The sequence below is a fragment of the Mustela erminea genome, chromosome 4 (assembly GCF_009829155.1).
Source record: "Mustela erminea isolate mMusErm1 chromosome 4, mMusErm1.Pri, whole genome shotgun sequence".
Classification (NCBI taxonomy): domain Eukaryota; kingdom Metazoa; phylum Chordata; class Mammalia; order Carnivora; family Mustelidae; genus Mustela; species Mustela erminea.
In genome coordinates this window covers 32,268,594-32,293,693 of record NC_045617.1, presented here as the reverse complement: position 1 = coordinate 32,293,693, position 25,100 = coordinate 32,268,594, and the positions used below count along the sequence as shown (strand labels likewise).

The window sequence follows — 25,100 nt, the reverse complement described above, 5'->3', positions numbered from 1 at the left end:
AAACCCCCGATAGTCTGGGTTCCAAGAGCCCCAGGGAGGAGTCGCGCCGGGAGGCAGACAGGAAGCTGAGGCTACCCAGGACCGGGCGTTCGCGCCACCCGGGCCTCCGGCGACAAGCTGGGAGGCGGGGGAAGCGCGGGGGGAGGTGGTACACAGAGCCCTAGTGCGCGCCCAGCCCTGCCCGCCCGGCGATTGGCCCGGCTCCGAGGTTGGGGGTGGGGTGCAGAGGCTGAGGCCCGGGGGTTGGGTACTGCTTTGTGTACTCCCGGGGATTTACTGGGTGTATTAATCCCATAGAACTACCCGGGTTACCCTGTTGGGAACGTTTTGGAGCCAACGCCTGCCAGCGAAATGAGGTGGGGGCGGATGGGGTGGAGTAGAGACCCGGAACCTCAACATAGTATGGATCTCAGAGTGGAAATCGCCAGTGAAGTCCCGTTGCAGACAGGAAGTTTTGATGCACACGTGCAGCATATCCTTGCCCGCACCCCTGCTCCCCCGCACGACCCCGCGCCCTTGGCCATGGGTTGGGGGAAGTGAGCAGAAGAAGAGGACGGTGGGGATACTTGTAAACTGACTTGGAGCCCAGCCGCCTCGGTTCTCTCTGAGATGCGTCTGGAAACCCTTTTCTTCCCTGACTGTATCACCCCAAGGGCTGCAAAGGGCCTTGTCCCTTGAGAAATGTGAAATCAAATCCAGAGAATAGCAGACACCTGCCCTGGTTGGGGGAAGAGGGGGAGGTGAGATGCTGAGTATCCTGACACTGCCCTTCCCGGCGGCCGCTGGATTCTTCCATCTGAGGATCTCTGAGTTTTCCGAGCAGAGAGGCGGGGGTGGGGTGGGGTGGGGCAGAGGGGAGAGGCAGGCCTGGACCCGACGCGACTGGCACGCTGCCCGAGCGCTCCCAAAGCCCCAGGAGAGCCGCACGCCCCGCGCGGGGAACTCCGGGCTGCCGTCGCGAGGAGGCGGTCCTGCCCGCCGCCCAGCCCCTCCGCTCCCAGTATAGGAGCCTCAGGCTCCAGCCGCCGAGTCTGCGCGCTCTGAGGCTAGGACTTTCTCTTTTTTTCCTAGCCGGGCAAAGTTATGGGATTCCTAGCAGCCCCCAGGCGCGCGGCCTGAGTGGCTCCGCGCTTGCGCTGGAACCAAGCGCCACTCGGTGTGTGTCCTCGCCTCGCCGCGCGGGTGCGCGCGTGGGGGGATGCAGGTCCGTCCGGTTGGCGGCCTGTGGGATCGCCCCTCCCCTAACCATTTCTCTCTCTCCCACACACACACTCTCTCATAAACACAGGGCACGTGGAAATCCTCAGCCAAAGCGCCTTGCCCGGGCGGGTGCTCAACGTGGTGATTTATAAACAGCTCAGCCACTCCCCGAAGAGCTCGTTCCTCGTTAGTCGTGATGAATTCTCTGGCCCGCTCCACTTTGCTGTCTAGATTAAGATGCTCGGAGGCCCCAAAGTGCTCCCCTTGAGCGTTGTTTTGGCTTCCTTCACGAACACAAGACCACCGGCAGCGCCAGCGCTGCAACGCCCAGGGCGAAGGGTGAGAGGTGGGGACGCGATTCACTTTCCCTGGGGTCTTTTTTTTTTTTCCTCTTCCCAGCAGCAACTTTTGATTCTTTTCGCAGCATCCGCGCCCTTCACTTGGCCCTTCGTGGTGGTCCCACTGCGCCAGCCTGGGTCAGTGCCTGAGTGTCTCCTACCCTGCTCGCAGGCTCCTAAGCCTGCGGCAGGCACCTGCTCCGGGCGGCTGGGGAACGGACCGCGCGACGCGCTCGCGCTGGGTAGAGCGGCGCAGCCAGCGTACGGTCCCACAGTCTTGTTCTGGAGTTCAAGGCTGAAGGCTAAGCCCGGAGCTTCTTCGCTAGCGAGCGCCTGAGAGCTGAGTTAGACCAGCCCCACCCGCTGGCGCCGGTAGAAGTTACTAATTAGGAAGATTCCCCTAGCATCAGCCCATTTTCCTTCACACACCGTTCCACGCTTTCGAAGCAGCTAACGGAAAAGTTGCATCGAAAAACGCCTGCCGCTCTGGGAAGCGCGTACGCAGCCCCAGATCTCGGCTTCCCGGAGCGGCCCTCGGTGCCGCCACCGCACCCGGAGACGGAGCACCTTTACCCTGCACTCCCGCAGCCTTGCACCAGGCAAAGGTCCGCCCTTCCTGGCTCCTGGTTTACTAAACCAAAAACTGTGTGCGCGCCCCAGTGTGTGAATCTGACGGAGACTTTCTGAGTTTTGTTTTGTTTTCAGTCCAGGCCGCTGCGCTGTCAGAGCGAGCAGTTCCGCGCCTTTACAGGAGTTCTCACTAGCGGACGAGCGTAGGCTGAGCCAGCCTCTCAAGGGGTCCCCGCTCAGGGGCTGGGAGACAACTGGGCCTGGAACCTAAAGGGAAGAGAGCCTGCGCTAGCGGCGGGTTGGACGGGAAAGAAGAGGACCTTTACTGGGGGCAGAAGTGTCCGCACGTCTTGGAGCACGTGGACACTGAAAATTTAACCATGGGGGCGGGGGGGGGGGAAGGAGACTTCAACAGGGGGACAAGTCTGGCTTCTGGCTCTAGGTTTAAGAAACACTGGTGGGTGTGTGTGTGTGTGTGTGTGTCCCAAGATGAATAAAAATGGGACTACCCCTGGCTCCCTGAGACTCTGCCTTTCTTTTTCTCTCTCCTTCACCCCCACCCCAGCCCTAATAGGAAGAGAAGGTAGACCCACACACACACCCGCCACCTCCCCCCCACACATCCGAGTCTTCCAAGTGGCTGTGGTCGAAAGAGGGCTGAGGCCGCCCCACCACCAACACCCCCGCGAGGCCAGCACCCCGCCGCCACCCCAACCCCCCCACACACCCCGCGCCCAGCTTGTCTGCTAGGGAGACAGATGGGGGGCGGGGCTCATCCAAGAGGGGCGGAGGAGCCCCGGGGTTGGGGAGCTAGGGTGGTGAGAACTAAGAGAATCTGAATTGGGTGGAGAGGGGGAACTGGAGGAGGGCTGAGAGGACTCGGCGCCCGGGGGCGGGAGGGAGGAGGAGGGGGCACCTCTACGCCAATCAGTGGCGCCGGCCTGGGAGGTTGCTAGCGGTATCCACGTAAATCAAAGGGCGCGGAGCCAATGGGAGGGGGCGGAGGGGGCGGGGCCCAGGCGCGTGCCGCTGCGAGCTGGCGCTGCCAAGAGAGCGGGAGAGAGCTGGAGAGAGCAGGGAGAGGGGGGAGCGCGGAGCTAGTCAGAGAGTGAGCGAGAGCAAGAAGGAGGGAGAGGAGGAGAAAGAGAGCGAGGGCGGGCGGGAGGCGGCGGCGGCAGCAGCAGTAATAGCAGGAGCAGCAACAGAAGGCGTCGGAGCGGGCGTCGGAGCTGCCCGCTGGGGGAGAGAGAGAGGAGAGAGAAAGAGAGCGAGCGAGCAGAGGAGCCCGAGGCGAAAAAGTAACTGTCAAATGCGCGGCTCCTTTAACCGGAGCGCTCAGTCCGGCTCCGAGAGTCATGGCGACCGCAGCGTCTAACCACTACAGCCTGCTCACCTCCAGCGCCTCCATCGTGCACGCCGAGCCGCCGGGCGGCATGCAGCAGGGCGCGGGGGGCTACCGCGAGGCTCAGAGCCTGGTGCAGGGCGACTACGGCGCGCTGCAGAGCAACGGGCACCCGCTCAGCCACGCTCACCAGTGGATCACCGCGCTGTCCCACGGCGGCGGCGGCGGGGGCGGTGGCGGCGGCGGCGGGGGCGGGGGCGGCGGCGGGGGCGGCGGCGACGGCTCCCCGTGGTCCACCAGCCCCCTGGGCCAGCCGGACATCAAGCCTTCGGTGGTGGTACAGCAGGGCGGCCGCGGCGACGAGCTGCACGGGCCAGGCGCCCTGCAGCAGCAGCACCAGCAGCAGCAACAGCAGCAGCAACAGCAGCAGCAGCAGCAACAACAGCAGCAGCAGCAGCAGCGGCCGCCGCATCTGGTGCACCACGCCGCCAACCACCACCCGGGGCCCGGGGCATGGCGGAGCGCCGCGGCCGCAGCGCACCTCCCGCCCTCCATGGGAGCGTCCAACGGCGGCTTGCTCTACTCGCAGCCCAGCTTCACGGTGAACGGCATGCTGGGCGCCGGCGGACAGCCGGCGGGGCTGCACCACCACGGCCTGCGGGACGCGCACGACGAGCCGCACCACGCCGACCACCACCCTCACCCGCACTCGCACCCGCACCAGCAGCCGCCGCCGCCACCACCCCCGCAGGGCCCGCCGGGCCACCCCGGCGCGCACCACGACCCGCACTCGGACGAGGACACGCCGACCTCGGATGACCTGGAGCAGTTCGCCAAGCAGTTCAAGCAGCGCCGGATCAAACTGGGATTTACCCAAGCGGACGTGGGGCTGGCGCTGGGCACCCTGTACGGCAACGTGTTCTCGCAGACCACCATCTGCAGGTTTGAGGCCCTGCAGCTGAGCTTCAAGAACATGTGCAAGCTGAAGCCTTTGTTGAACAAGTGGTTGGAGGAGGCGGACTCGTCCTCGGGCAGCCCCACGAGCATAGACAAGATCGCAGCGCAGGGGCGCAAGAGGAAAAAGCGGACCTCCATCGAGGTGAGCGTCAAGGGGGCTCTGGAGAGCCATTTCCTCAAATGCCCCAAGCCCTCGGCCCAGGAGATCACCTCCCTCGCGGACAGCTTACAGCTGGAGAAGGAGGTGGTGAGAGTTTGGTTTTGTAACAGGAGACAGAAAGAGAAAAGGATGACCCCTCCCGGAGGGACTCTGCCGGGCGCCGAGGATGTGTACGGGGGGAGTAGGGACACGCCACCACACCACGGGGTGCAGACGCCCGTCCAGTGAACTCGAGCGGGGGGAGGGGCAGAGCGCGGGGCTCCCCCTCCCCTACGGTCCACGGCCCTTTCCCGGCCCCCTTGTTCCCTCTCTAACTTCTGATTGTTCTTTTATTTTAATTATTATTTCCCCGTCCCTTAAAAAGAAAAAAGTAATAATAAGGAAAGCAACTAAGGCACTGGACTATCCTTTAAACGGTAGCAGGTGTAATGATGTGTTTTGACCTTTACAGGCTAGTACCCAGGCAATGGAGTGGAGTGTCTCATAGAGAGAGTGAGGAGAGAGTGTGTAATAGAGAGAGAGAGAGAGAAAGAGAGATGGCAAGCACTGAGTTAAATACCTGGCAAAACTAAATAAATTACCAAAAAGAAAAAAAAAATCCACCAAACCGTGATAAACACAAACAGCTTCCTGATGCTCAGAGTTGGCACATGCTGCTGTGTTGATTCAATGTGGATCCTCATCAGGAAAGAGGGGAAAATACACATGTTCTTTGATGTAGTCAGAATTTAACCACATAAATTTGCACTGCAGGAAAATTGAAGTTTACATGAACAAATTCATGAACATATCTTTCTTTTCAATTTTGAAATTGCCGGGTTTTGTTTGGTTTTGTTTTATTCAGCAGAGAGAGTTGAAGCCAGCTCTTGGCTACTCTCCATTTCCAACGCTCTCGCGTTGCCCCTTGTTCTTCTCACTGTTTGTGAACTTTGGTTACCTTCGCCCCCCCCCCACCTGACCCCAACATTGGTGTACCATCTATTTGGTTCTTTTACCAAAGCAAAAATGATTGGCTTCATACAAAATAAATCATTCTCTGCTTTCAGGAAACGTGCATGGTCTACCCGCTTTATCCAAGGCAAGAATCCGGTTTGGAATACAAAAAAATGAGTCAAGCATTGGTTTTTGTTACCAGCCACAAAGTAAACTTCATTTTCAGGCAGTGTTTCTGGGGGAGGTTGTGGAGGGGAGAAAAAGAAAAATCGATAGTGAGTGACTGATTGCTTCATTTTATCAGGCGGGCCCATTGTGAAAGAGCTCAGAGGAAGTGTGGAGGTTAAATATATTTCCAGAGTTGTCCAACAGAAAGTGGCACTTTGAAGAGAACTAGGGAAATATATATCTTCAGAAACCCCTGTATAGTTCTCTGCCTTCGGTTTTAATAACTTAATTATGAGGAATTATTTGTGCTGACAGCAGCAGTTAAACTTTGTTCCTCTAATAGCTTTTTTTTTTTTTAGCATAAAGAAAATAATCTGGGAACTTAATGGTGTATGCATAGACTGTTTCTTACCACACAAATACCCACATGAATAAGAGAATATCTCCACTCTAGACTGGTTTTGTCTTCACTAGCTCATTTGTTTATCAAATCACATTTAGGGTCCCACACCCTCTTCTCATAATTTATTACAGAAAATACCAGTTTGACCTGGACAGCTTTTCCCCCCTCTTTCACTAAGGAAGCCAAATGAACTGGGAAAAAATGCTATTTTCTATCCTTCCTTTTCTCCCTTTGTTAATAGTTTTAAGTGCATTTTTTTACCTTACCTTGATGGAAAATGGTTAACTTCCATAACAAAAGACTCTACTGGGAAGTGTAGGTGAAAAAACTTCTAACTGTATTGAAAATAAATACCATTAAACTGTGATCAGTTAAAATATTTAAAAATAATCAGCACAAAAGGGCGCTCAAAGGGAAAACACTTTTTATTAATCTTAAAAGTTTGGGGCTTTTTTTTCTGGTTAAGTATTAGGCAAATTTTTATTTAAAAAAATAAATTCTCAGTACCATAAAATTATGATTCAGCATCAAGATTAGCACTGCACTCAGTAGTTAAGGTTTTAGGAAATATGCTTTATATTGTCTTTTCAAACACCTGTGATTGTTTCATTTTCAATGTTTTTGCAAGATAAATGATGACTTATAATGGGCATATTTATTTGCCTGTATTTCATTTCCCCCAACGAATGTCACAAGGAGATGGGCACGGAGTTGCTGCTTCGGGGTGCGTCACGCTGCTTGTTCCTGAGGTGTGGGGACTGGCCTTTAGTGAAGCAATCCAGAGCGGGGCAAATAGCCAATGGTAAAGGGAGGAAATGAATTTTCAGATTCTTATTACCAAGTGAGTAAGGTCAGATGCTGGAGTTCAGGGGACCTGTCCATAGCTCCTCTGACTCTCAGAGGTTTACTAAGATGAAAGTTACCACTGAACCTTACCACTATGTATATATGTTTAATATCTGTCTTTTGAAATGCAGAAATAGTTTAAATGTTTCTTTGTCTATTTTTCTTTTTTTTAATGCTACCCAGGGAAATATTTTCATATCATTTTTAAGTGGCCTGCCTCAATGTATATTTATTTCTTTCAAAGCAAAAAGGTTCTGGAAACTGTTTTTCTGTAGCTTTAAATGAGTAGATGAGCAAAATCTATATGGGATGTAATTTTTTTTTTGTTCAGTCTCTTTAAGAATACTTTGTTTTGGTACATTTGGTTGTGCTTGTGGGGAAAATAAAAACGCAGAGATCCTTATATATTTATGTTAAAGTAATATTTTATTATCTACATAAAACAGAAATGCACAATACCTTCATAGTTTGTTCTAATTATTGAAATATCTTTATTTTATTTTTAAAGATAGTGCCAAGTTTTAAGGGGGGAGAAAACCCTAGACCTTATACTGACTGAGTTGAGTTGTGTGTAAAATACTTCCCTTCCTTTATACTTCATAAAGTTTTGGAATAAATTTTATGCGTATACTGCCAGGTTTCATGTTTATAACTTTCAGAGCTTTTTTTTTTTTTTTAAGAGAGACTACTGTTCTGATTCTTTTTCACTTTTCATTGCAAAAAACTATCAGTCCCAGACCTTTCAGTCACTACACCTATAGCATTAAATTGAAATGGTCATTGGGTTTGAGCTTCCATTTGTTTGCCATTTCATGGTCTGACAAAGAGATGTTTATCCCTTTTAAATAAATGCAGATATCCCTACATCTTTCCAGGTCACCTTTACCTTAACTGATTGTGCTTTTTTTTTTTTTTTTTTTTTTTTTTGTGGAGAGCATCAGTGGAACTAGGTGGACTTTAATCTTTATGCACATGTGCTCACGTTATTTGGTATCTAAAAATGCAAAGCTTAGTTAAAGGTATTATTCTTTTTAATAAATAACAAGTATCTTTCAACAAAGAGTATCTCTGACAGTATGCAAGATGTGTGTTTACCAAGTGATTATTGGTAGATCCCATGTATTACTTCTGTTAGATTTTGAGGGGAAAAATAGGTTTTGCAATGGTTTATACAGTAGTGTCTGTTTCTCTTCAGGCAAGCATACAGGCTCTAAAACAGGGTGAGAAAAAAAGGGGGGGGGGAGAATGTATGGAAGACATTCAAGGCTGTGATGCTAATCACAGATTGTTTCAGATATTCTTAGAGAGAACGTTATACCTACCAAAATCAGTTTAGGGTTAGTGCAACATCCAAGCAGTGTTTGGTTAGTTTACAAGTTTGCTGATGTATTTAAAGTCCTCCTTGGAACACTGGTTTAAGTATAAATGTCCATTTTGAAAGGCAGTTTCTGGGCTTATTACATCTGATCATCTTTTCTAACTCCTAGTCAATATTACACAGGTCCCAAACAGATTCAGCCAAATGATCTTATCAATAGTCTGAACGAGAAGTGACAGAAAGAAGAAGTGTTTTGTGACCGCAGACATGCTGATGGGTAAAATGTTTAAGCTGGGTATAGATTTGAGTTCTGGGTCAATATCCTCCTCCATTGTAGGCAGAAAACAAGCAGCATCTGCCCTCTGCAGGGCATTTTAGTGGACCTTGAGAAGGCGGTTTTTGTTCTTAGCCACAGGGGCTACTGACTAGAAACCATCACGTGTTAAATGGACACGCCATGGTTTTGACCCATGCTTGCCGTTCAGATTCTAAAGCTACTCAGGCAGTTTCATGCCAGTTTGGGGAATGTCTTACATGCTAGAGTGAAAAACTCCATCACTGCCACTAAGAGATATTTGTGGGGCAGTCATCCCTAAGATGTTGGCCAGCCACAATGACAAACGCTTTCTTTCCCCCAAAGACAATAGTGCAGAATGCGGTCTTCCTGCAAGAGCTCCCGTTGTTTCCTCCAAATATGTCACTTTTTAAAATTTATGGTATAAGATAGGGGAGAAATGATCATGTGGGAGAGTTACATGAAGGTCAGAGAGAGGGAATGGCCACAAATAATATTATGCTTGGCACTTGTAGACATTCTCGGTTCCTATGAAGTTACCTCCTGTGTATTAGAGATGGCAGCCACAAAGGAACCCTTCTTCCACTCCTGCTCCTACCAGTGGAAGCCACACACTGGTTGGCAAGGTTTTCTGATGAAATGGCTTTAGTAGAGGCACTCATCTCTCTTATTTTCTTATTTCTCCAAGAGCAACTAATAAAGAGATGCAACAGCAACAATGGGGGAAACTAGCATGGGAGGGCTTTGGTACCTGTATATCTCTATGCTGCCTTCTTTTGCCTTTCACTTTGCCTTACTGTGGAAGCAGCTTGGGTAGTGCTTGGGTTGCTGGGTGAGAGAAATTATCGTTTTGTCACTGGCTTCTGTGATTTGTCTTTGTTGATTTTTCAATCAGTTTATAGAACTGTGTTCTAGATTCTATTGAATTCCTAGACAAGTTAAAGAATGAGATAAAGAATGGAGCTTTTAACCGAAAAAGAAAGACGGATGGTGAAGGGAGGGTCAAAGGTAAAAGTGTTTCTTTGGGTCTGCTTGTAGATTTCAGTGAGGCAAAAGGGACAGTGTCTATTTAAAATGAAAAATGCATCTGGAGGTACGAGCAATGAATCTTGACAATAGGACTAAATGGGATGTTCAGCTAAATTTTATACCAACATTATCTGTATTCAAGAAAGTTTACTTGTTTCAGTGACGCATAATCTCTTAACAGGGGGGCAGATGGTGGTAGGAGAGAACCAGGGCTCCTGGTGTCTATTCTCAGCACTTGATTCAGTACAGGAAATAGTGCAAAAGTGGCAGGGGCTTGCCACTTAACTAGAAAATCAAGGAGTAAACTTGCCTACCTTGGTAGAACTTGGGCCAGAGTTATTTCAATGCTTCCTTATCTAGAGGTGGGTACAGAAGTGCCAGAAAATGGCTTTTAGTTTTCCTAAAGGCTTCACTTGGTTATGGAGATAAACAAGCAGAATATTTTCACATTGTTCTTGTGTTTTGTGGGAAGCTAGGAAATTTATTTCCTCCTTTATTTTTTAAGGAAAAAAAAGTTAATTAACTTTACCACGTAGTACTTTCCCTTTACCTTAATAACAACTCTGCTTGGCTTAGCTGTTAGAGGTTTTACAAACAATATCATATCCCATCAAAACAACCCTGGCCTCTTATTGTTAGAATTCTGGTTGTTGATAACATGAAGATGTATTTCTTTAAAAAAAAAAAAATGTCTGAAATGTTATTTAATACACCAGTAAAAGTGCATCTATATCTTAAAGTTTATTCCTTTCACGTCTTTCTGAGTTTTTATAGCTCTTTGTCTGGGATTGGGGGCGGGGGGGCAAAAACTTCCATATGCGATTTGTACGTGGAGAGCCTGGGCTCTGGAGTGCGCTGGAGCTGGCGGCAAAGGGCTCTCTGCTCTCAGAATGGGGAGCTGTCATCTAGAAAAAAAGAAGGAAATAAATGCCCCACAAAGACTCACTTGTCACTGATTTTAGAAAGACAGGGGAGCACTAGGACCCCATCTGAGCAATATGGAGGGGATTTTGATTGTTATAAATTGTATACGATTAACTCTCGGTGTGCAGAACGACGGCAATAGGAAATCTCGCTGTGGAGTACATTTGAATCTGCATCCTTTTTGATATGGGGCATCTATTTTTCCTCCCACCAGTGTTTCCTCTGGGTCTGTTGTTCAAAGGCGGGAGGTGGGGGGAGCCCACACACAACAAAAATATGGCCAGAGTTTAGCAGGGGAGTGGAGAGAAAGAAAAAGTTTCTTGCGGGGTGTGTAACACAAATTAGCCGTTGTAAATCACTGGGCTTTTAGGTTCAGGCAAGTCCTCGTGGAAAGGGTGGGGAGTTCTCTCCCTCTTTCTGTTCAGAAATCTCATTCCGGCAGAAGAATTTTGACGTTCCACAGCACACGATTCTGGAGACAGTGATTTGACATTAATAACTTTTTGTTTGTTTGCTCCCTTAACAAAATATTCCTTTAAAGTTGTTACAGCGCCTGGCCGAGGCTGGCGAGGGTGCTGCCGGGCCGGCTGCAGCTCGGTGCTCGGACGCAGAGGAGGCGCCCCCAGCCCGGCCGGGAACCCCCACTTGGGGGAAGGCCCGGCCGCTGAAAGGAAGGCCCACACCCCCCCAGCTTGCCGGCGGAGGGAGGAGAGGGGCGCGAGGGGCCCGACTGTCCCGTCTCCAGCCCCGGCCCTCGCTCCGGGACACAGAAGAGCCCCACAGTGTCTGCCAGGAACCCGGGGACCCTGCGGCTCCAGCGGCTCCGACGTCCGAATCTTTAGGGGGAGGGTTGCCCGCCCCGACGTCGCGGGCTACTCCAACACTCTCACTCTCCAGGGACACCCGGGGTGGGGGGAGGCAGTCAAGGATTGGTGGTCTCGCCCACCCGAGGCTGAGGATAGAGGTGGTGGCTAGGGGGAGGAGGGCAGAAGCCTTGGGGACAGCTGCCGCCCCTGGGAAAGTTGGTTACAGTCGCAGCGAGTTGGCGGGGCCTCTCTGGGGGCGCGTGCGGCCGGGGCAGAGATGCGCTGGGGCGCAGGGATGACGGAGCGCCGAGGGTCCAGGGGCGAGTGACTCTCCGAGCTTTCTGCCTGCGCGGCTTTTCCGAGTGACTCTGCCAAGTTGGGCCCAGGACATTGCTTCCTGCACGAAAGAGGCAGTCGTGGGAGGGGATGCCGGGAGAGAAGGGGGCAGAGGAGGGACAACTGGGGAGGAGAGGGGAAGTAGAGTAATTTGGGCTCTGCTGGTTTATTTGTTTGCTTGGGGGGCGACTGGGAGTGGAGCATGGAGTGTTGCAAGGGAGCCGGGAGAGAGCTGGCAAGTGAAGTTCTGAAGCACGTTCCCTTCAGCCCACACCCAGGAAACTTCTGGCTGCTCCAGACCTCAGCTCCCGGCCTCCAGCGGAGAAGAACCTGCCCACCGAGTGGGGAAGCGTGGAAGAAAGCGAACCTCTAAACCCCTCGGAAACCGCCCGCTCCCTGCTGAGCCTGAAGTCGCCCTTTTATCTACACTGGAGAGACAGCAGGTCCCCAGCGAAGGGAACCAGGGAGCTCCTCTGGGCACCCCAGCCTCCCAGTCAAGCGAGCGGGGAGGGGCCGCGCCCCAGGACCGCAGGCCTGGGGTTCTGCTCTGCAGTCTGGGTTTCCCCAGCAAGGGCGGACGCCCCCCGCCCCACCTCCGCTTAGCCCTCCGAGGTGCCCAGGAGGAGTCGCCTAGTGGGAAGAAATCACTCAATTCTTAAAAACCCTTGTAGTCGGGCGCTAGTAGTTCTAACACGGCCTTTTGCCTATGGAGGAGGTGAGGCCTGGCGGGGAACTGGGGCTCTTGGGGGCTGGGGGCGCGGCGGGGCCACGGGGGCGGGCAGCTGTCTGAGGAGGGCTGGGAGGGCCGCCAGGGACGGAAGCAGGGGCTCTGGCGGGGCGCAGGTCGGTGTTGGCGCCCGGCCCGGCCTGTGCCGGGCGCGCGGGGCCTCCTGCTCGCTCCCGCCGCGCCAGCCCGCGGCCACTCACCGGGCCCCGCGGCCAGCCCGGGCGGGGACGCACGCAAACAAGGATGCTTCTATTTACTCGCCTCTGCCTGTGGATTTCTAAGACATTCAGCAGGCACAATCATTAAACTAATTTGTATTTGATTGTTTGGGCGGACGGAGGGTAGTTTTATTGCGCTAAGCATTCAAGCAGGCACGCATCGCTGATTACCAGTATACATTAAATAAAGTTGTTTGTACACATTGTCTTACCACATATAGGCAGAGGCTTATTATTCTAATTACTCTAATTAGTGCATTGAAATGTTTTCTACTTGATTTGAGGAGACAGTGATTAGTTCTATTACTTCTTTTAACTCGTATTTTATGGAAAACTGTTGGTGCATGTTCAAATTACTTTATTTGCCCCTGGAATATAACGGTGACCCAAACGCAGTGAACTGCACGGTCCTTGCGGGGCCCCAACTTTGATGTGGGCCTCAGCTTGGAGGAGGCGTTCGTTATTTATTATTTCCCTCCCACCCCGCGCGGCCGCGTCTCCCAGGCCCGCCGCCCCCGCCCCAGCCTGAGCCCCAGATGCGCGCCCCGCACTGGCCGAGTCCAAGCAGACGCGAATCCGAAACCGGCTTCGACGCCGCATCGCTGGCCTGCTGCCCCGCTAGTTCCCTGGGTGCGATTACTTTTAAAAGACGCCCTTAAGCATATATTCCGTGAATCTGTTTCTTGAGCTTTAATGTTACTATTAATTGATAAGATCAGCTCATCAAACATACTATTTCGATAGGGAATTGTAATTAAAACCTTAATCCTGTTTGAGACTTTTTTTCCTTTAAATTCCTTTTTCTTATGGACGGGGTGCAAAGTTCACTATAAAAGTATTATAACAGGGAGATTAATTCGTTATCTAAATAACAATCTTTGCTATTGATCCAACGTACTTTCCTCCACCTTTTGTGTTGGTCGGGGAGACCCTTAAAAAGGAGAATATGACAAAGCAGAAGATTTGGACCTAGTTCCGCAGACTCAGATCGACTTGGCAAAACGAGGGGGTCCGCGGCCCTCCCCCTTAACCACAATCTGAGGAAGCTTCCGAGGTGGGTCTTGGCCGGCCCGGGGACCCCGCGGGGAAGCGCCGCTCCAGAGCCGCAGGCCTGGGAGCCGGGCCTCCTCCGCGCTCCTCTCCCTTGGCAAAAGGAGATCTGCTCAGTTTCTAGGTAAATATTCCACCGGTTCTGCTTTTACTGTTAATATTTAAACTCGGATTATCCCGTCTCTAAATGCGCGTTCCTAACCTTTGCCGGTGGCTGGGATGTAATAAACCCAGGCGGGGCTCGGCGGTTCAGCCTCCCCGGGTCTCGGCCGCAGCCTCCCGCCCCCCGCCCCCACCCCGCCCCGCCAGCGCCCGCCCTCCGCCCCTCGCCGCCCGCCGCGAGAGCCGCGCGGGAATGAAATCAGCGCCTCCCGGCAGCTGACGGCTGAGCATTCAGGACGCTCGCAGGCGGAGGGAGGCCGCCCTTTATCCCGGCGGAGGAGTCCTCGGGGGCTGCAGGCGGAGTTGGGCAACCCCGCAGCGCCCTGGAGGAGAGCGCGCCCCGGGGCCCCGTGACCGCAGCCCCGCAAATCGGGGTGGGGGGCGAGGAAGTTGGGCGGGGGGTAGCGGGTGTGTGTGTGGGGAGCGGATCCACTCCTCATCTCTCTCCCTCCTCACACGCCCCTTTAAAAGAGGTCGTGGCCCCAGTTTGGGAAGAAGCCCAAGAATGTCTGTAGCGAAGAGGCGCGTCCGCGTTCCGCATCGGTCAGCTCAGTGGCCTGAGGTTGTCTTCTCAGCGCTCTCCCCCCATTCACACCCGCCTTCTTTCCGTCCAACAAAGTCTTCTTCCACCACGCTCAGACTTGTTATGTAATCAAGTCTCCCCGGCGAGTTTAACTCGAGAATAAAGGACACCCCATTCCCACCCCTCCTTTCCATTCCCTTCCCTCCTTCCTCCCTCTTTTCTTCCCCCAGTGCATCTGTTCTCCAGGACTCCTGTCCTCGCACCTCGCACCGCGGCCGCGGGCCTCAGCCGAGTAGAACTTTGGCGCCCCACAGTGGCGTCTTCTCGGAATTACTCGCGATTTTACAGCCTCTTGATCCGTTCCAATGTTTTGTTTGGATCCGATTGCTTTCCCCCTCCTCTTCCTCTCCCTCCTCACTCTACATTCCTTCCCTCAACCCCCAGCCAAATACTCTTGAAGGTGACTTTATACATATGACTCATGCAGAGGTTTCTAAACATCCGGTTCTAGGTAACTCCCGAGTGGGGATTTGAAATGCTTCATCTGGAAAGATCATACATTTTATAACAGAAAGGTTCCCCCCAAAAAGGTAAGAAGAAAGAATTATTCCCCAGCCTTCGGGTCCCTACGTGTTTGGACTTTGGCAGGTCTTTTCAGTCTCCCAGAGAAGCCCTGGTCCTTTAGGGGCATCGAGACCAAAATACCAGGTTGGAAGCAATGGTTAATAAATAATGAATAAGATACTTAGAGGACAGTGTGCTCAGTAATTCAGCCCAGGTTACACCTGTGATTTCTTCCTGTATACTAGGTTTGTTCAGTCTTAGGTTTCAAAAAGTGAGTTTTTAGCTGTTGCTTGAACAGAGACCTATCCATGGAAAAGCTTTGCAGAATAGGGACACTGCCCCCCCCCAAATAAATACCTACCAAAAGCATCAATTCAGCATATGGAGCTGAATTTTGTTTCCTTCAGAGCCCAGTGAATTAGTCCTTCTCCCACACTATAAGCCATTCTCACGAGGAACAGTGATTTCTCCCTCTGCTTTTATCCCAAATATCGTAGATAAAAAGGGAGAAGAGAACACGGACCCGAGACAGCTTGCGGCAGTGCTCGTGGAGCAGGCTCATGGAAATGGGCCTGCGCTCCTGTACCCGCTCTGCGCCACCGAGAAGTCAGTCGACAAGCCCAAATCTCTGTTGTTCTCTTTTGCAGGATGTAGATAATGCCACTTCTTTCTTTCCAACAGGATTTAAGTAAGGCTCATATGAAATAATGTACCCGAAAGCCTATAAAGTGCAAAACCAATGTGAAGTTCTGTTGTCGCCAGCTCCCCTGGAGGCCTCTGCTGTGACTGCCCCCCAAAAGATGTTTTCAGCTTAAAAGTAATGACGCAGCCTTATGACTATCAGTGTGGAGAAAGAAAAAATGCAGGGATCGCCATCTGAATTGTATTATCTAGGAAAGGACCAGTGATTCTGATTATTTTAACTCAGGCTACCACGGCAGTGGATTTTTGTTGTTGTTGTTGTTGTTGTTGTTGTTGTTGTATTAGGATGTTCAGGCTTTGGCTTGTGGCTAAAACCATCATTAGGCCTTCAGCGCCCCACAAGAGTAATCCCAGTGCTTACAGCTCCATTGCGATTCCAGGACCAGTCCAGCACTCCAGGAAACCACTCCTCCTCCCCATTTTTTGTTTCTTGTTTTTTGTTTTTGTTTTTGCTTTTGTTTTGTTTTAACATCTTACAACCTCTTGGCATTTATAGCGTCCTTGTCGGGTGTCATTCACAGCACCCTGCATTAGTCAAGAAGAGAATACTGGGGTCATATACTTAAAGCCAGTCACATATATACATAAATCAGCAACAGCAACTATAGTACCAGCCACCAGCAGGTTCTTTCCAATCGATACGGGCCCCCACCTGTGGAGAGCTCCAGTGGTCGCGCGCCACATCCAGTCACTGAACTTGGAAAATAAAGACAGTTTGGACCCAACAGGCTCTCTGCGACACCTGGGAGTTCCCCGGAGGGGCGCTGTGGCGGAAGCCTGTCCTGCACTCTGGGGTACCCTTCGCCACTCAGAGGACCCTTGCCCACTCGAAGCGTCCTTCACCACCCTAAAGTTCTTCCGCCGCCGGCAGGGTGTCGGGGTTGGGGGCGTCCCTCTGTCACTTGGGCGTAGGAGGAGTGGCCCTGGCAGGTCCCTCCCTTTGCCTGCGTCCGGAGGAGGCCCTCTTGGGGCGCCCAGCCCGCTAGGGTAGAGGGAGAGGTTCTGGGCGTTTCCCCGCCAGCGCCAGAAGCCTCGGGTCGGGTGTTCTGGAGGTGAGGGAGGGTTGGAGGGCAGTTAAGGCCAAGTGTGCGCGCAGGTCCCCGCGCAGGCGGCCGAAGGCGCGGGCGCGCTCGGGGCGCCCGAAGTACCGGCGGAGCAAGGGTTTCGCCCCGGGCCGCTTCTGAGCTGCCCCCTTCTTCCTCTTGTTGACAACGCGGGGCAGAGGACGCGTGCCAGGACCAATTTTACACTTTGTCTCCCAGGAGGTGTGGGGAAGCAGGAGGCGGTCGCCGGCCCGCGGGGCCCCACCATCGGGACACCCCCCGGGACCCGGCAAAGACACCTCGCGCTGATGACGAGGTGGCCCGACCGAGAAATGACCTGCGCCTTCCGATCCTCCGCCCTGTGGTCCCAGCAGTGCTCCACGGGGTCTCGCCTCGATGGTTACCTTCTGAAGGCCTGGAGGCCCCAGAGGCTTCCCCTGTCTGGCTCCCGGGGGTGGGGAGAGAGAGGCGGCCCTGGCTGCCCAAGGCCGCGGAGGGCAGAGGGCTTTGCCAGCGAAGAAGGAAAGTGAGGTGGCACCAAGACGTTCCGGATCCTGCCTATCCGGCCTGAGCCAAAGACTGAACACTAGGTGCACCTTCACCTAGTTGTGGGAGAAGCCAAACCACTAGCCCGAGAACAGCAGGACTTCTTCCAAATGCGTGGAGTCCCTGAGCCAAGATGTGTGGGCACCGCTCCCTGCAACAAGGCGTTGATAATGCAGGTACATGAAAACACACGCATTTCCAACAGCATAGACCCGTGTTCAATCCATTACGATTCTTCGTTAGAATAATCAAAGTTGGAAGGGAAAGGTAATTTAGCAATTTTTCTTTTTTCTGTTTTGAGAGAGAGAGAGAGAGCTTTGGCAGAAACAAGAAGGAAGTCGAGTGGGCACTCTAGGAAGGAGGCAGCTGGCACTGGGCGAGACCAGGGAAGCAGGAAAAGGCAGAGGGTGAGCAGGTTTGGTCCGCTGGGCCTGAGAACAGGAGCCGGCGCTGCCATGAGACGCTGCTAAAGGAGCCTGCGTACAGAGTTAATTGGTAGAGGATCTTGAAGAAGTTTTAATTAGATTCAAAAGGCAATTAAGAGCCATTGTAGAGGAGTGATCTGATGAAAATAATGCTTCAGAAAGGAAGAGAGTTGGTGAGGGGGCTGTGGGGAGACACCTGACTCAAAGTTATCAGGGAAGGCTGAGAAAGAAGGCAGATGATGGTGCCGATGTGGCTGTAGGCACTAAGAGGAGAGAGAAAAAAATTTGCCAGACCATGATTACATTCTTGGGGAATCAGATGGACACGGAGAAAGAGACAGGAACAAAGAAATTGTGTTCAGCTGGCGATGTACTAGTTTCACTAGTCTCTCATTCACACGTGCACACACACAGTATCACGAAGTCATCAGGGTAGCAGGTTTTTTAGCAACACTTATCTATTTGTTGAACTTACCTCTAAGGCTAAGCTGGTTAAATCAATTTAATTTCAATAAAATTCAAATTTAATAAAAATGAAGCACCTATCAGATGCCAGGCCCTTTTCTAAATGATGTCTCTGTAATGTAACTGAGCTGGAAAGAGTTGGAAGGGAGAGAAAATGAACATATATCAGAGGTCTCAAATTTTTCATACACAGAAGATGCCGACCATGTAGAGAAACTTTTATAGACAGACCATAGCCAAGGTTCTTGTAAGTTCCCAAAAGAAGGCCTGCAAAAGTCTTATGGCTTCCTTTTTTTTTCATGTATTTTGTATCACATATTTTCATCCAAATCTTACCTTGCTTTAGGGGAGTTAAAGAAGAAGTCTGTTTTGAGGAAATTTAAATATACATGCAATGTTCCTTATTTAACAGGTCAAGTGTCGAAAACAATGAGAGGTTAGATTGGAGGATAATATATTTACTTACATTTAAGACTACTTCCCAGTAAAAGTGTGCAACCCCCCTCTCCAACATTTCCTAGCCTTAAAAAAAAAAAAAAAAAAAGGAATGGTTTCTGGATGATTATGAGTTAGGAAGAAAGAAAAGCAATTTGAATAGAGGTCGGGTCTGCCAGTTTTCCCTAGAATGTGGTGTAAAGTCACAGAGAGTGCCTGTTTTCAAAGACAGAGCATGAACTGACTTCATATAATTTCTCTTCCTCTTTCATATACAACAGATAGTCAATCTACATTGCTTTTATTTCCCACTTCCCATGTAATTCAAGCTCACCAGATGTCCTTGATTTTTTTTCCTTGGAAGTTCCATTTTTCAGAAAAGAAAAGAAAAGAAAAGAAAAAGAAACTTTTCACCTGAAAGTGTTTCTTAGAAATGAATATCTGGGGGATCCTGGGGGAAAAAATGAGAAGCTATTTTCTGCCCTCGTTGTCAGAATACGATTTAATCCTAATTTGTTAAGGGCATTAAAGATTCTACAGTCCTTTCCCAAGCACTTCTTCAGATGTAAACATTCTACTCCCAGCCCACACCACCCTCTGAAACATTTTACAAAATGCATCCTGTAAAAACCTCTCAGGGGCATCCCAGTGGACGGGAGAGATGACTGAGTCTGAGGTAGAGGATGTGTGTGTCCAGTGAAGGAGCTGCCCGTGCGGCCTGCCTCTTCTCTCTGCCTGTCATCAGCACAGCTCATTTGGAAGGACGAGAAAGAGCTACTTTAAAATAGTACAGCATGGGGGCTGAGTCATTAGGGTTATCTGCGTAGTAAAGCAACGTTTTAGAAACCAGTTAAACAATTATTTCTGAAACAGTTTCAGGTAGCATAGATTTGAATGGCACCTTAATCAAATGATAAAGTATAGACTTCTCTTCATAATTTTTCAGTCTTCTCAAATAGAATGATCTAGAAAACTAGATCACGAATACCTGCGTACCTACCAATTTCTTTGAGAAATCGAACATTGTCAGTATGTTCTTTGCCCCTCACTTTTGGCTCCCTGGTGGACTTCTCTCTTCTCCAACAGAGGTAACTACTATCCTGAATTTAGTGTTTTCCACCTATTCATTTCTTTGTATTCTTACACATATTTTAAATTTTTTTTTATTTTTTTAAAAGATTTTATTTATTTATTTATTTGACAGAGAGAGATCACAAGTAGGCAGAGAGGCAGGCAGAGAGAGAGAGAGAGGAGGAAGCAGGCTCCCCACCGAGCAGAGATCCCGATGCGGAACTCGATCCCAGGACCCTGAGATCATGACCTGAGCCGAAGGCAGCGGCTTAACCCACTGAGCCACCCAGGCACCCCTTTTTAATTCTTTTTAAAAAGATTTTATTTTTAAGTAATCTCTAACCCAACATGGGGCTCGAACTCACGACCCCAAGATCAGAGTCACGTGCTCCACCAATGGAGACAGCCAGGTGCACCAGCAGATGTTTTTATTCTTAAGATTTCTTCATGTTTTAAAATTTTATATAAATGATTTGAAACTGGGGCGCCTGGGTGGCTCAGTAGGGTAAGCCTCTACCTTCGGCTCAGGTCATGATCCCAGGGTCCTGGAATCAAGCTCCACATCAGGCTCCCTGCCCAGTGGGGAGACTGCTTCCCCCTCTCCCTCTCTGCCTGTCTCTCTGCCTACTTGTGATCTCTGCCTGTCAAATAAATAAAATCTTTTAAAAAAAATGATTTGAAATTTTTGAAGAAACCACACTTTGTAGAAAACATGTTAAAGATCTCAAATGCAAAAGACAGGCATTTTTGGATACATTGCTATCCTTTTCAGACTTCTATGATGCAATTGGTTCAAAGGCCTGTACGGCTCTTCTAAACCAGTTATGCTGGGACATTGTGAAAGGCAGAATGCACAGCAATTGCAATATTCACGTTTTGCCTTTTTCAATAAGCAAAACCCATATATTTTAAATTATCAGCTTCATTGTGTATAAAAGCCCAATACTACCCTATGTGTGTACTTATAAATACCCGTATGTCTCAATACTTGCCACTTCAGAAATATTTATTTCCCCACGGAAGCTTTATTTGTTCACTTTGAGTACTTTTATAAGTATTAAATGGTTCAAGAAGGATTCTACTTACAAGTATCGAGAGAATTGGGATATGAAAAGGTAGTTTCTTTCTCCAGCTATGAATAAAAACGACAGGTTGTTTCCAGAGGTGGTTCCAACAATAGCCCCCATGCCGCACAGTTTGCTGGAGTGAGCTTTCTGCCATGCTCTCCTGCATGGTGGTGTCAGACCCCGACCTTCAGTCCTTGGTCCCGGCCCTGGCTTTGATTAAGAAAACATGGCCATGCAAACAACTCTACGTGGCTTGCAAAACTAAGATTCAAGAGTCCATGTCACTTCTATTTTTGAACTCCTAAAACCCCTGAGCGGGGAGGAAGGATGAAGTCCCTCAGCCCACAACCTGGCGGAACCCAAGCCCAGCCAATCAGCGAACTGAATGCAGCCACGGGTGACGACAGGTAAGAGCAGAAGGATTGGCCGAACAATCCAGAACCGTGAGAAATAATAAATCATGGGGAGCCTGGGTGGCTCAGTGGGTTAAAGCCTCTGCCTTCTGCTGGGGTCCTGGGATCGAGCCCCGCAACGGGCTCTCTGCTCAGCGGGGGGCCTGCTTCTTCCTCATTCTCTGTCTGCCTCTCTGCCTGCTTGTGATCTCTGTCTGTCAAATAAAATCTTAAAAAAAAAAAAAAAGAATAAATCATATTGCTTCAAGCCATACATTTTGAGGGAACTACAGTGTAGCAATAACTAACTGAGAGAAAGAGTAACATGGGAATGGACCTGTGCTATAAAGGGAAGGCATAAAAAACAAAAAACAAAAAACAAAAAACTTCACAAAAGAAAGTCTCACCAGCTCTTCATCTTAGTGAAACTAAATATCTAAACATTCTTAGGGTCCCGTTCCTGCCCAGCCCGCAGTCCTCTGAGGTGTGTCAATTGTGAGCAAAAGAGGCTGTACACTAGATGCAATTTTTCAAGTGACCAGTCCAAGTGGCACTGCACTCGTGGCTAAGTGTGTGGGGAACCCTGAACTCCTCTGGTAGTTTTAGTAATATTTATAATTGCCACAGGGAGTTTATAATCTGAGCCCACAAATCTGTACCAATTTCCAGGACAGCAGAAGCATATGAATTTTATGTGTAAGCTGACACAGAATTCTTAGCTGGAGGAGAACTCAAAGCTAAGCAGAGTAATATAAGAAAACAATTTAGCAGAGTTTAAGAAGATGAGGAGATGTGATGTGGCCCAAGAAGTGGGCTGATACTTGACAGAGGGAACAACTGGAAAAGGCAAAGGAAACTTGCTCTTTATAGGAAATGGGTGGGAGGAGTAGTCACTTGTAAGAATATTTTTTTCAGAATACTAGTATTTGACTATTAGAACTCTTCCATTTACAAGTCATCGAAACTAAATAAAGCAGGCTTAACCTCCCCCCCCCCCAAAAAAACCCCATACAATAAAACAGAACAAAAACAAAACAAGAAATGTATTAGATCATACAGCGTAAAACTTCTGAAATGACTGGACACAGAAGGACAAATGGCACCAGTGGAACAGAGTCCGGCTCACATCATCTCCTGGCAGGTGAACTCATTCTGGTGACCAAGCCTGCTGGCTAGATGATCAAAGTTAGGCTTGTATTCTGTCCTACAATGAGCCTTATCCTGAAGAGTTCCACTTGAGGTCCAGAATTAGTCGTACTGCACATTCTTTTTAAACAGATTGTGGTGTGTGCCCCTGGCCACGTCGTGCATGTGCGCGTGCATGTGGAAAGAGCTGCCGTGCTCTGATTGGTCAGTCCTGAGTTCACATGCCAGCTTCTAAAACTAAGGAATCAGCTCCGTCTAAACCACATGCCCCTCCTCTGAGAGGTGTTTTCCCAAAGAAAGTCAGGATGATGGTACAAGAAAGGTTAAAAGGTAGCGTGAACAGGAAAAATAAGAATGAAGAAAAACAAAGTGTCTACTATAATCAATGTACTTTAATGTATTTTAAACTTGTCTAGGCTAAGACTTAAAAGTAAGGGCACTTGCAGAACTCTTTCTTTTCTAGTTTGACGTAACAACTTTAAAAAATGGGTTATATCATCATGTAAGTGAGTTACAAAAGTGAACGTTATTAGTCTCTTAACCTACAGTTTCCCTATTTCTTACTGTAGAGGTAATAGATTTTTCTAGGAAACAACTCTTAGAAGATTAAAAGATTTCATCTAAAAAATGTACTTATTTGAAATTCCACAACATTCTTAACGAAAAAATATTATCTGCATAATTACATTAAATGGCTTCTGGAATACATTACCACTAATGATGCTAATAGAGTTAGTCCAGATGCAAACTATAAAAACATCCATTATCTTTTGTCCTTGAAGGAACTTCAAAAATTGCTCTTTTTTTTTCCTTGCAGGAAGCCTACTAATGCTATACTCTAATTTCTTGTGTGTTGTTTTGTAAACTGTTCTACAAACCCTTGGTATCTCACAGAAGCTTCTGAAATGATTCAGAAAATATATTCCATAATTGTTTACTTTTTTCTGTGGTTCAACATCATATGTAATTGATTTAAACAAGATAGTAGTCAACATATTTAAATCTGATTTTTATTTATCTTCTTAGTTTGTATACAGTCTACAGATATTAGGTAGGACTGTACATGACAAAAACATATTCTATTATTTTATTTAAAAAATTAAGTTACCATTATTGGTAGTACATAAAGTTGAAAATAGATTTCATTGTGCAGTAACACTAGCGTGTTAACTCACAGAATTTACAAAAAAAAAAAAAAAAGTCTGCAAGGATAAAGTACCCTAAATATTCAAGTTCATAGAAAAGTAAAAGTCCCACCAAAATGACGCTTATTTAAAAATAGATATTTGTAAGATAAGCAAGTACATGGTGATAGAAAGCCTATACATTTAAACCTCAGTGAGTGGCTAGATCTCTCCTATAAAGTATCTATATATTGAAAACTGCTGGTAGCTTTAAATGATCATATGACATGGTCATTAGTACATATGCAATGTTTTGAATACAGTTAATAGACTGTCTTTATTTTCTTGTATATAATTTGTAGGTCACAAGCTTTTTTGGCCTTGTCAGGAAGTGTATTTCCAGAGAAATGGAGCCAATGGGATATGTATATACGTATAGATATTTATACAATAGTAAAAGGAATTGGCTCATGGGATTATTGAGGTTGGCAAATCCAAAATCTTAGGGAATGCTGACAGAGTAGAGACCCAAGAAAACCAGTGCTCTAATTTGAGTCCAAAGACTGGTTTGCTGTAGAACCAGGAAAAGCTAATGTTGCAGAGAAAGCCCAAAGGCAAAGGCAGCATGTTGGAGAAATTCTCCCTTGCTTGGGCAAGGCCAAGCTTTTTGTTCTATTCACCCCTTCAACTGATTAGATAAGGCCTACTTACATTACCGAGGGCCTTTTGCTTTACTCGAAGTCTACTAATTTAAGTGTTAATCTCATCCACAAACTAAGAATACATCCCAAATGTTTGATCAAATATCTGGACACCTAGTGGTGCCAAATTGGCATATAAAATTAACCATCACATGTATACTCCTTATAAACTTGGCATCCATACGCGTTTTGCAACTGTATTTAATCTTCAAAAAAAAAAAAATAAGGTCACAATTCCACCTAACATGATACAATTATCCTGTATACAACCAAAAACCCACTAACATTTTCCCCACAAAACACACAGTCCTGAAATGATGTTTACTTTTCTTGATATCCTGTAATGTAAATAGTATGCTGTAAAATTAATAATACTTAAATACTATGATCTAAAGTCAATTCATCTTATATTACATAAGGAAATGAGAGACTGAAAGTTATTTTGCCATGTAAATATGTACACAAACATATTCATAATGAAATAAATGAAAAAATATATAAAGAAGTAAATAAAGTATTCATGGCAATTACAGTCTTTACTTCTGTAACTGGTCACGTGGTCATAGCTGGTATTCATAACTCCCTCCCTCCCCTCCCCATTGGTATTCCCTTTGCCTTTAGCAAGCACTTCTGCCGGTCTTGGTTTTTCAGTTGGTGGGGTGACCCCAACCTTCATTCCTGACCGTGTTCTGGCACATACGGTAATTTTCAGGCACCAGACCAGGTGGCAAGTAACAATTAGGGAAATGTAGGCCAGGAGGGGTAAATGTCCAAATAAGTGGACAGTTTGAATGTGGTCTAATCTTATCTTTTTTTTAAAGATTATATTTATTTGAGAGGGAGCGAGCACACACACATACAAGTGGGGGGAGGGGCAAAAGGGGAGAGAGAGGAAGAGAGAATCTCTCAGGCAGACTCCACACTGAGCGTGGAGCCTGATGCGGGGCTGGATCTCATGATCCTAAGGTCATGACCTGACCTGAAATCAAGTTGGATGCCTAATGAACTGAGCTACCCACGTGCCCCAGTCTAATCTCCTTTTACTAAAAATGTTGTAAACATTGCAAAGCTATTATTTTCTTCAGTTTTCAAAGTGCTTTAGACCTATTGTCTC

General features: G+C 48.5%; 1 protein-coding gene across 1 annotated transcript; it reads left to right on the top strand.

Moving 5' to 3' along the window:
• The first annotated feature begins 3,225 nt into the window (after positions 1–3,225).
• Positions 3,226–10,298, top strand: POU3F2 (POU class 3 homeobox 2). Its single transcript, XM_032338995.1, has one exon. The coding sequence runs from the start codon at positions 3,464–3,466 to the stop codon at positions 4,793–4,795; it is 1,332 nt and encodes a 443-aa protein (XP_032194886.1). The 5' UTR covers positions 3,226–3,463; the 3' UTR covers positions 4,796–10,298.
• The last annotated feature ends 14,802 nt before the right edge of the window (positions 10,299–25,100 follow it).

Bases quoted from the DNA above. Each gene is read 5' to 3' on its own strand.
- POU3F2 (XM_032338995.1), top strand. From the start codon at position 3,464: ATGGCGACCGCAGCGTCTAACCACTACAGCCTGCTCACCTCCAGCGCC.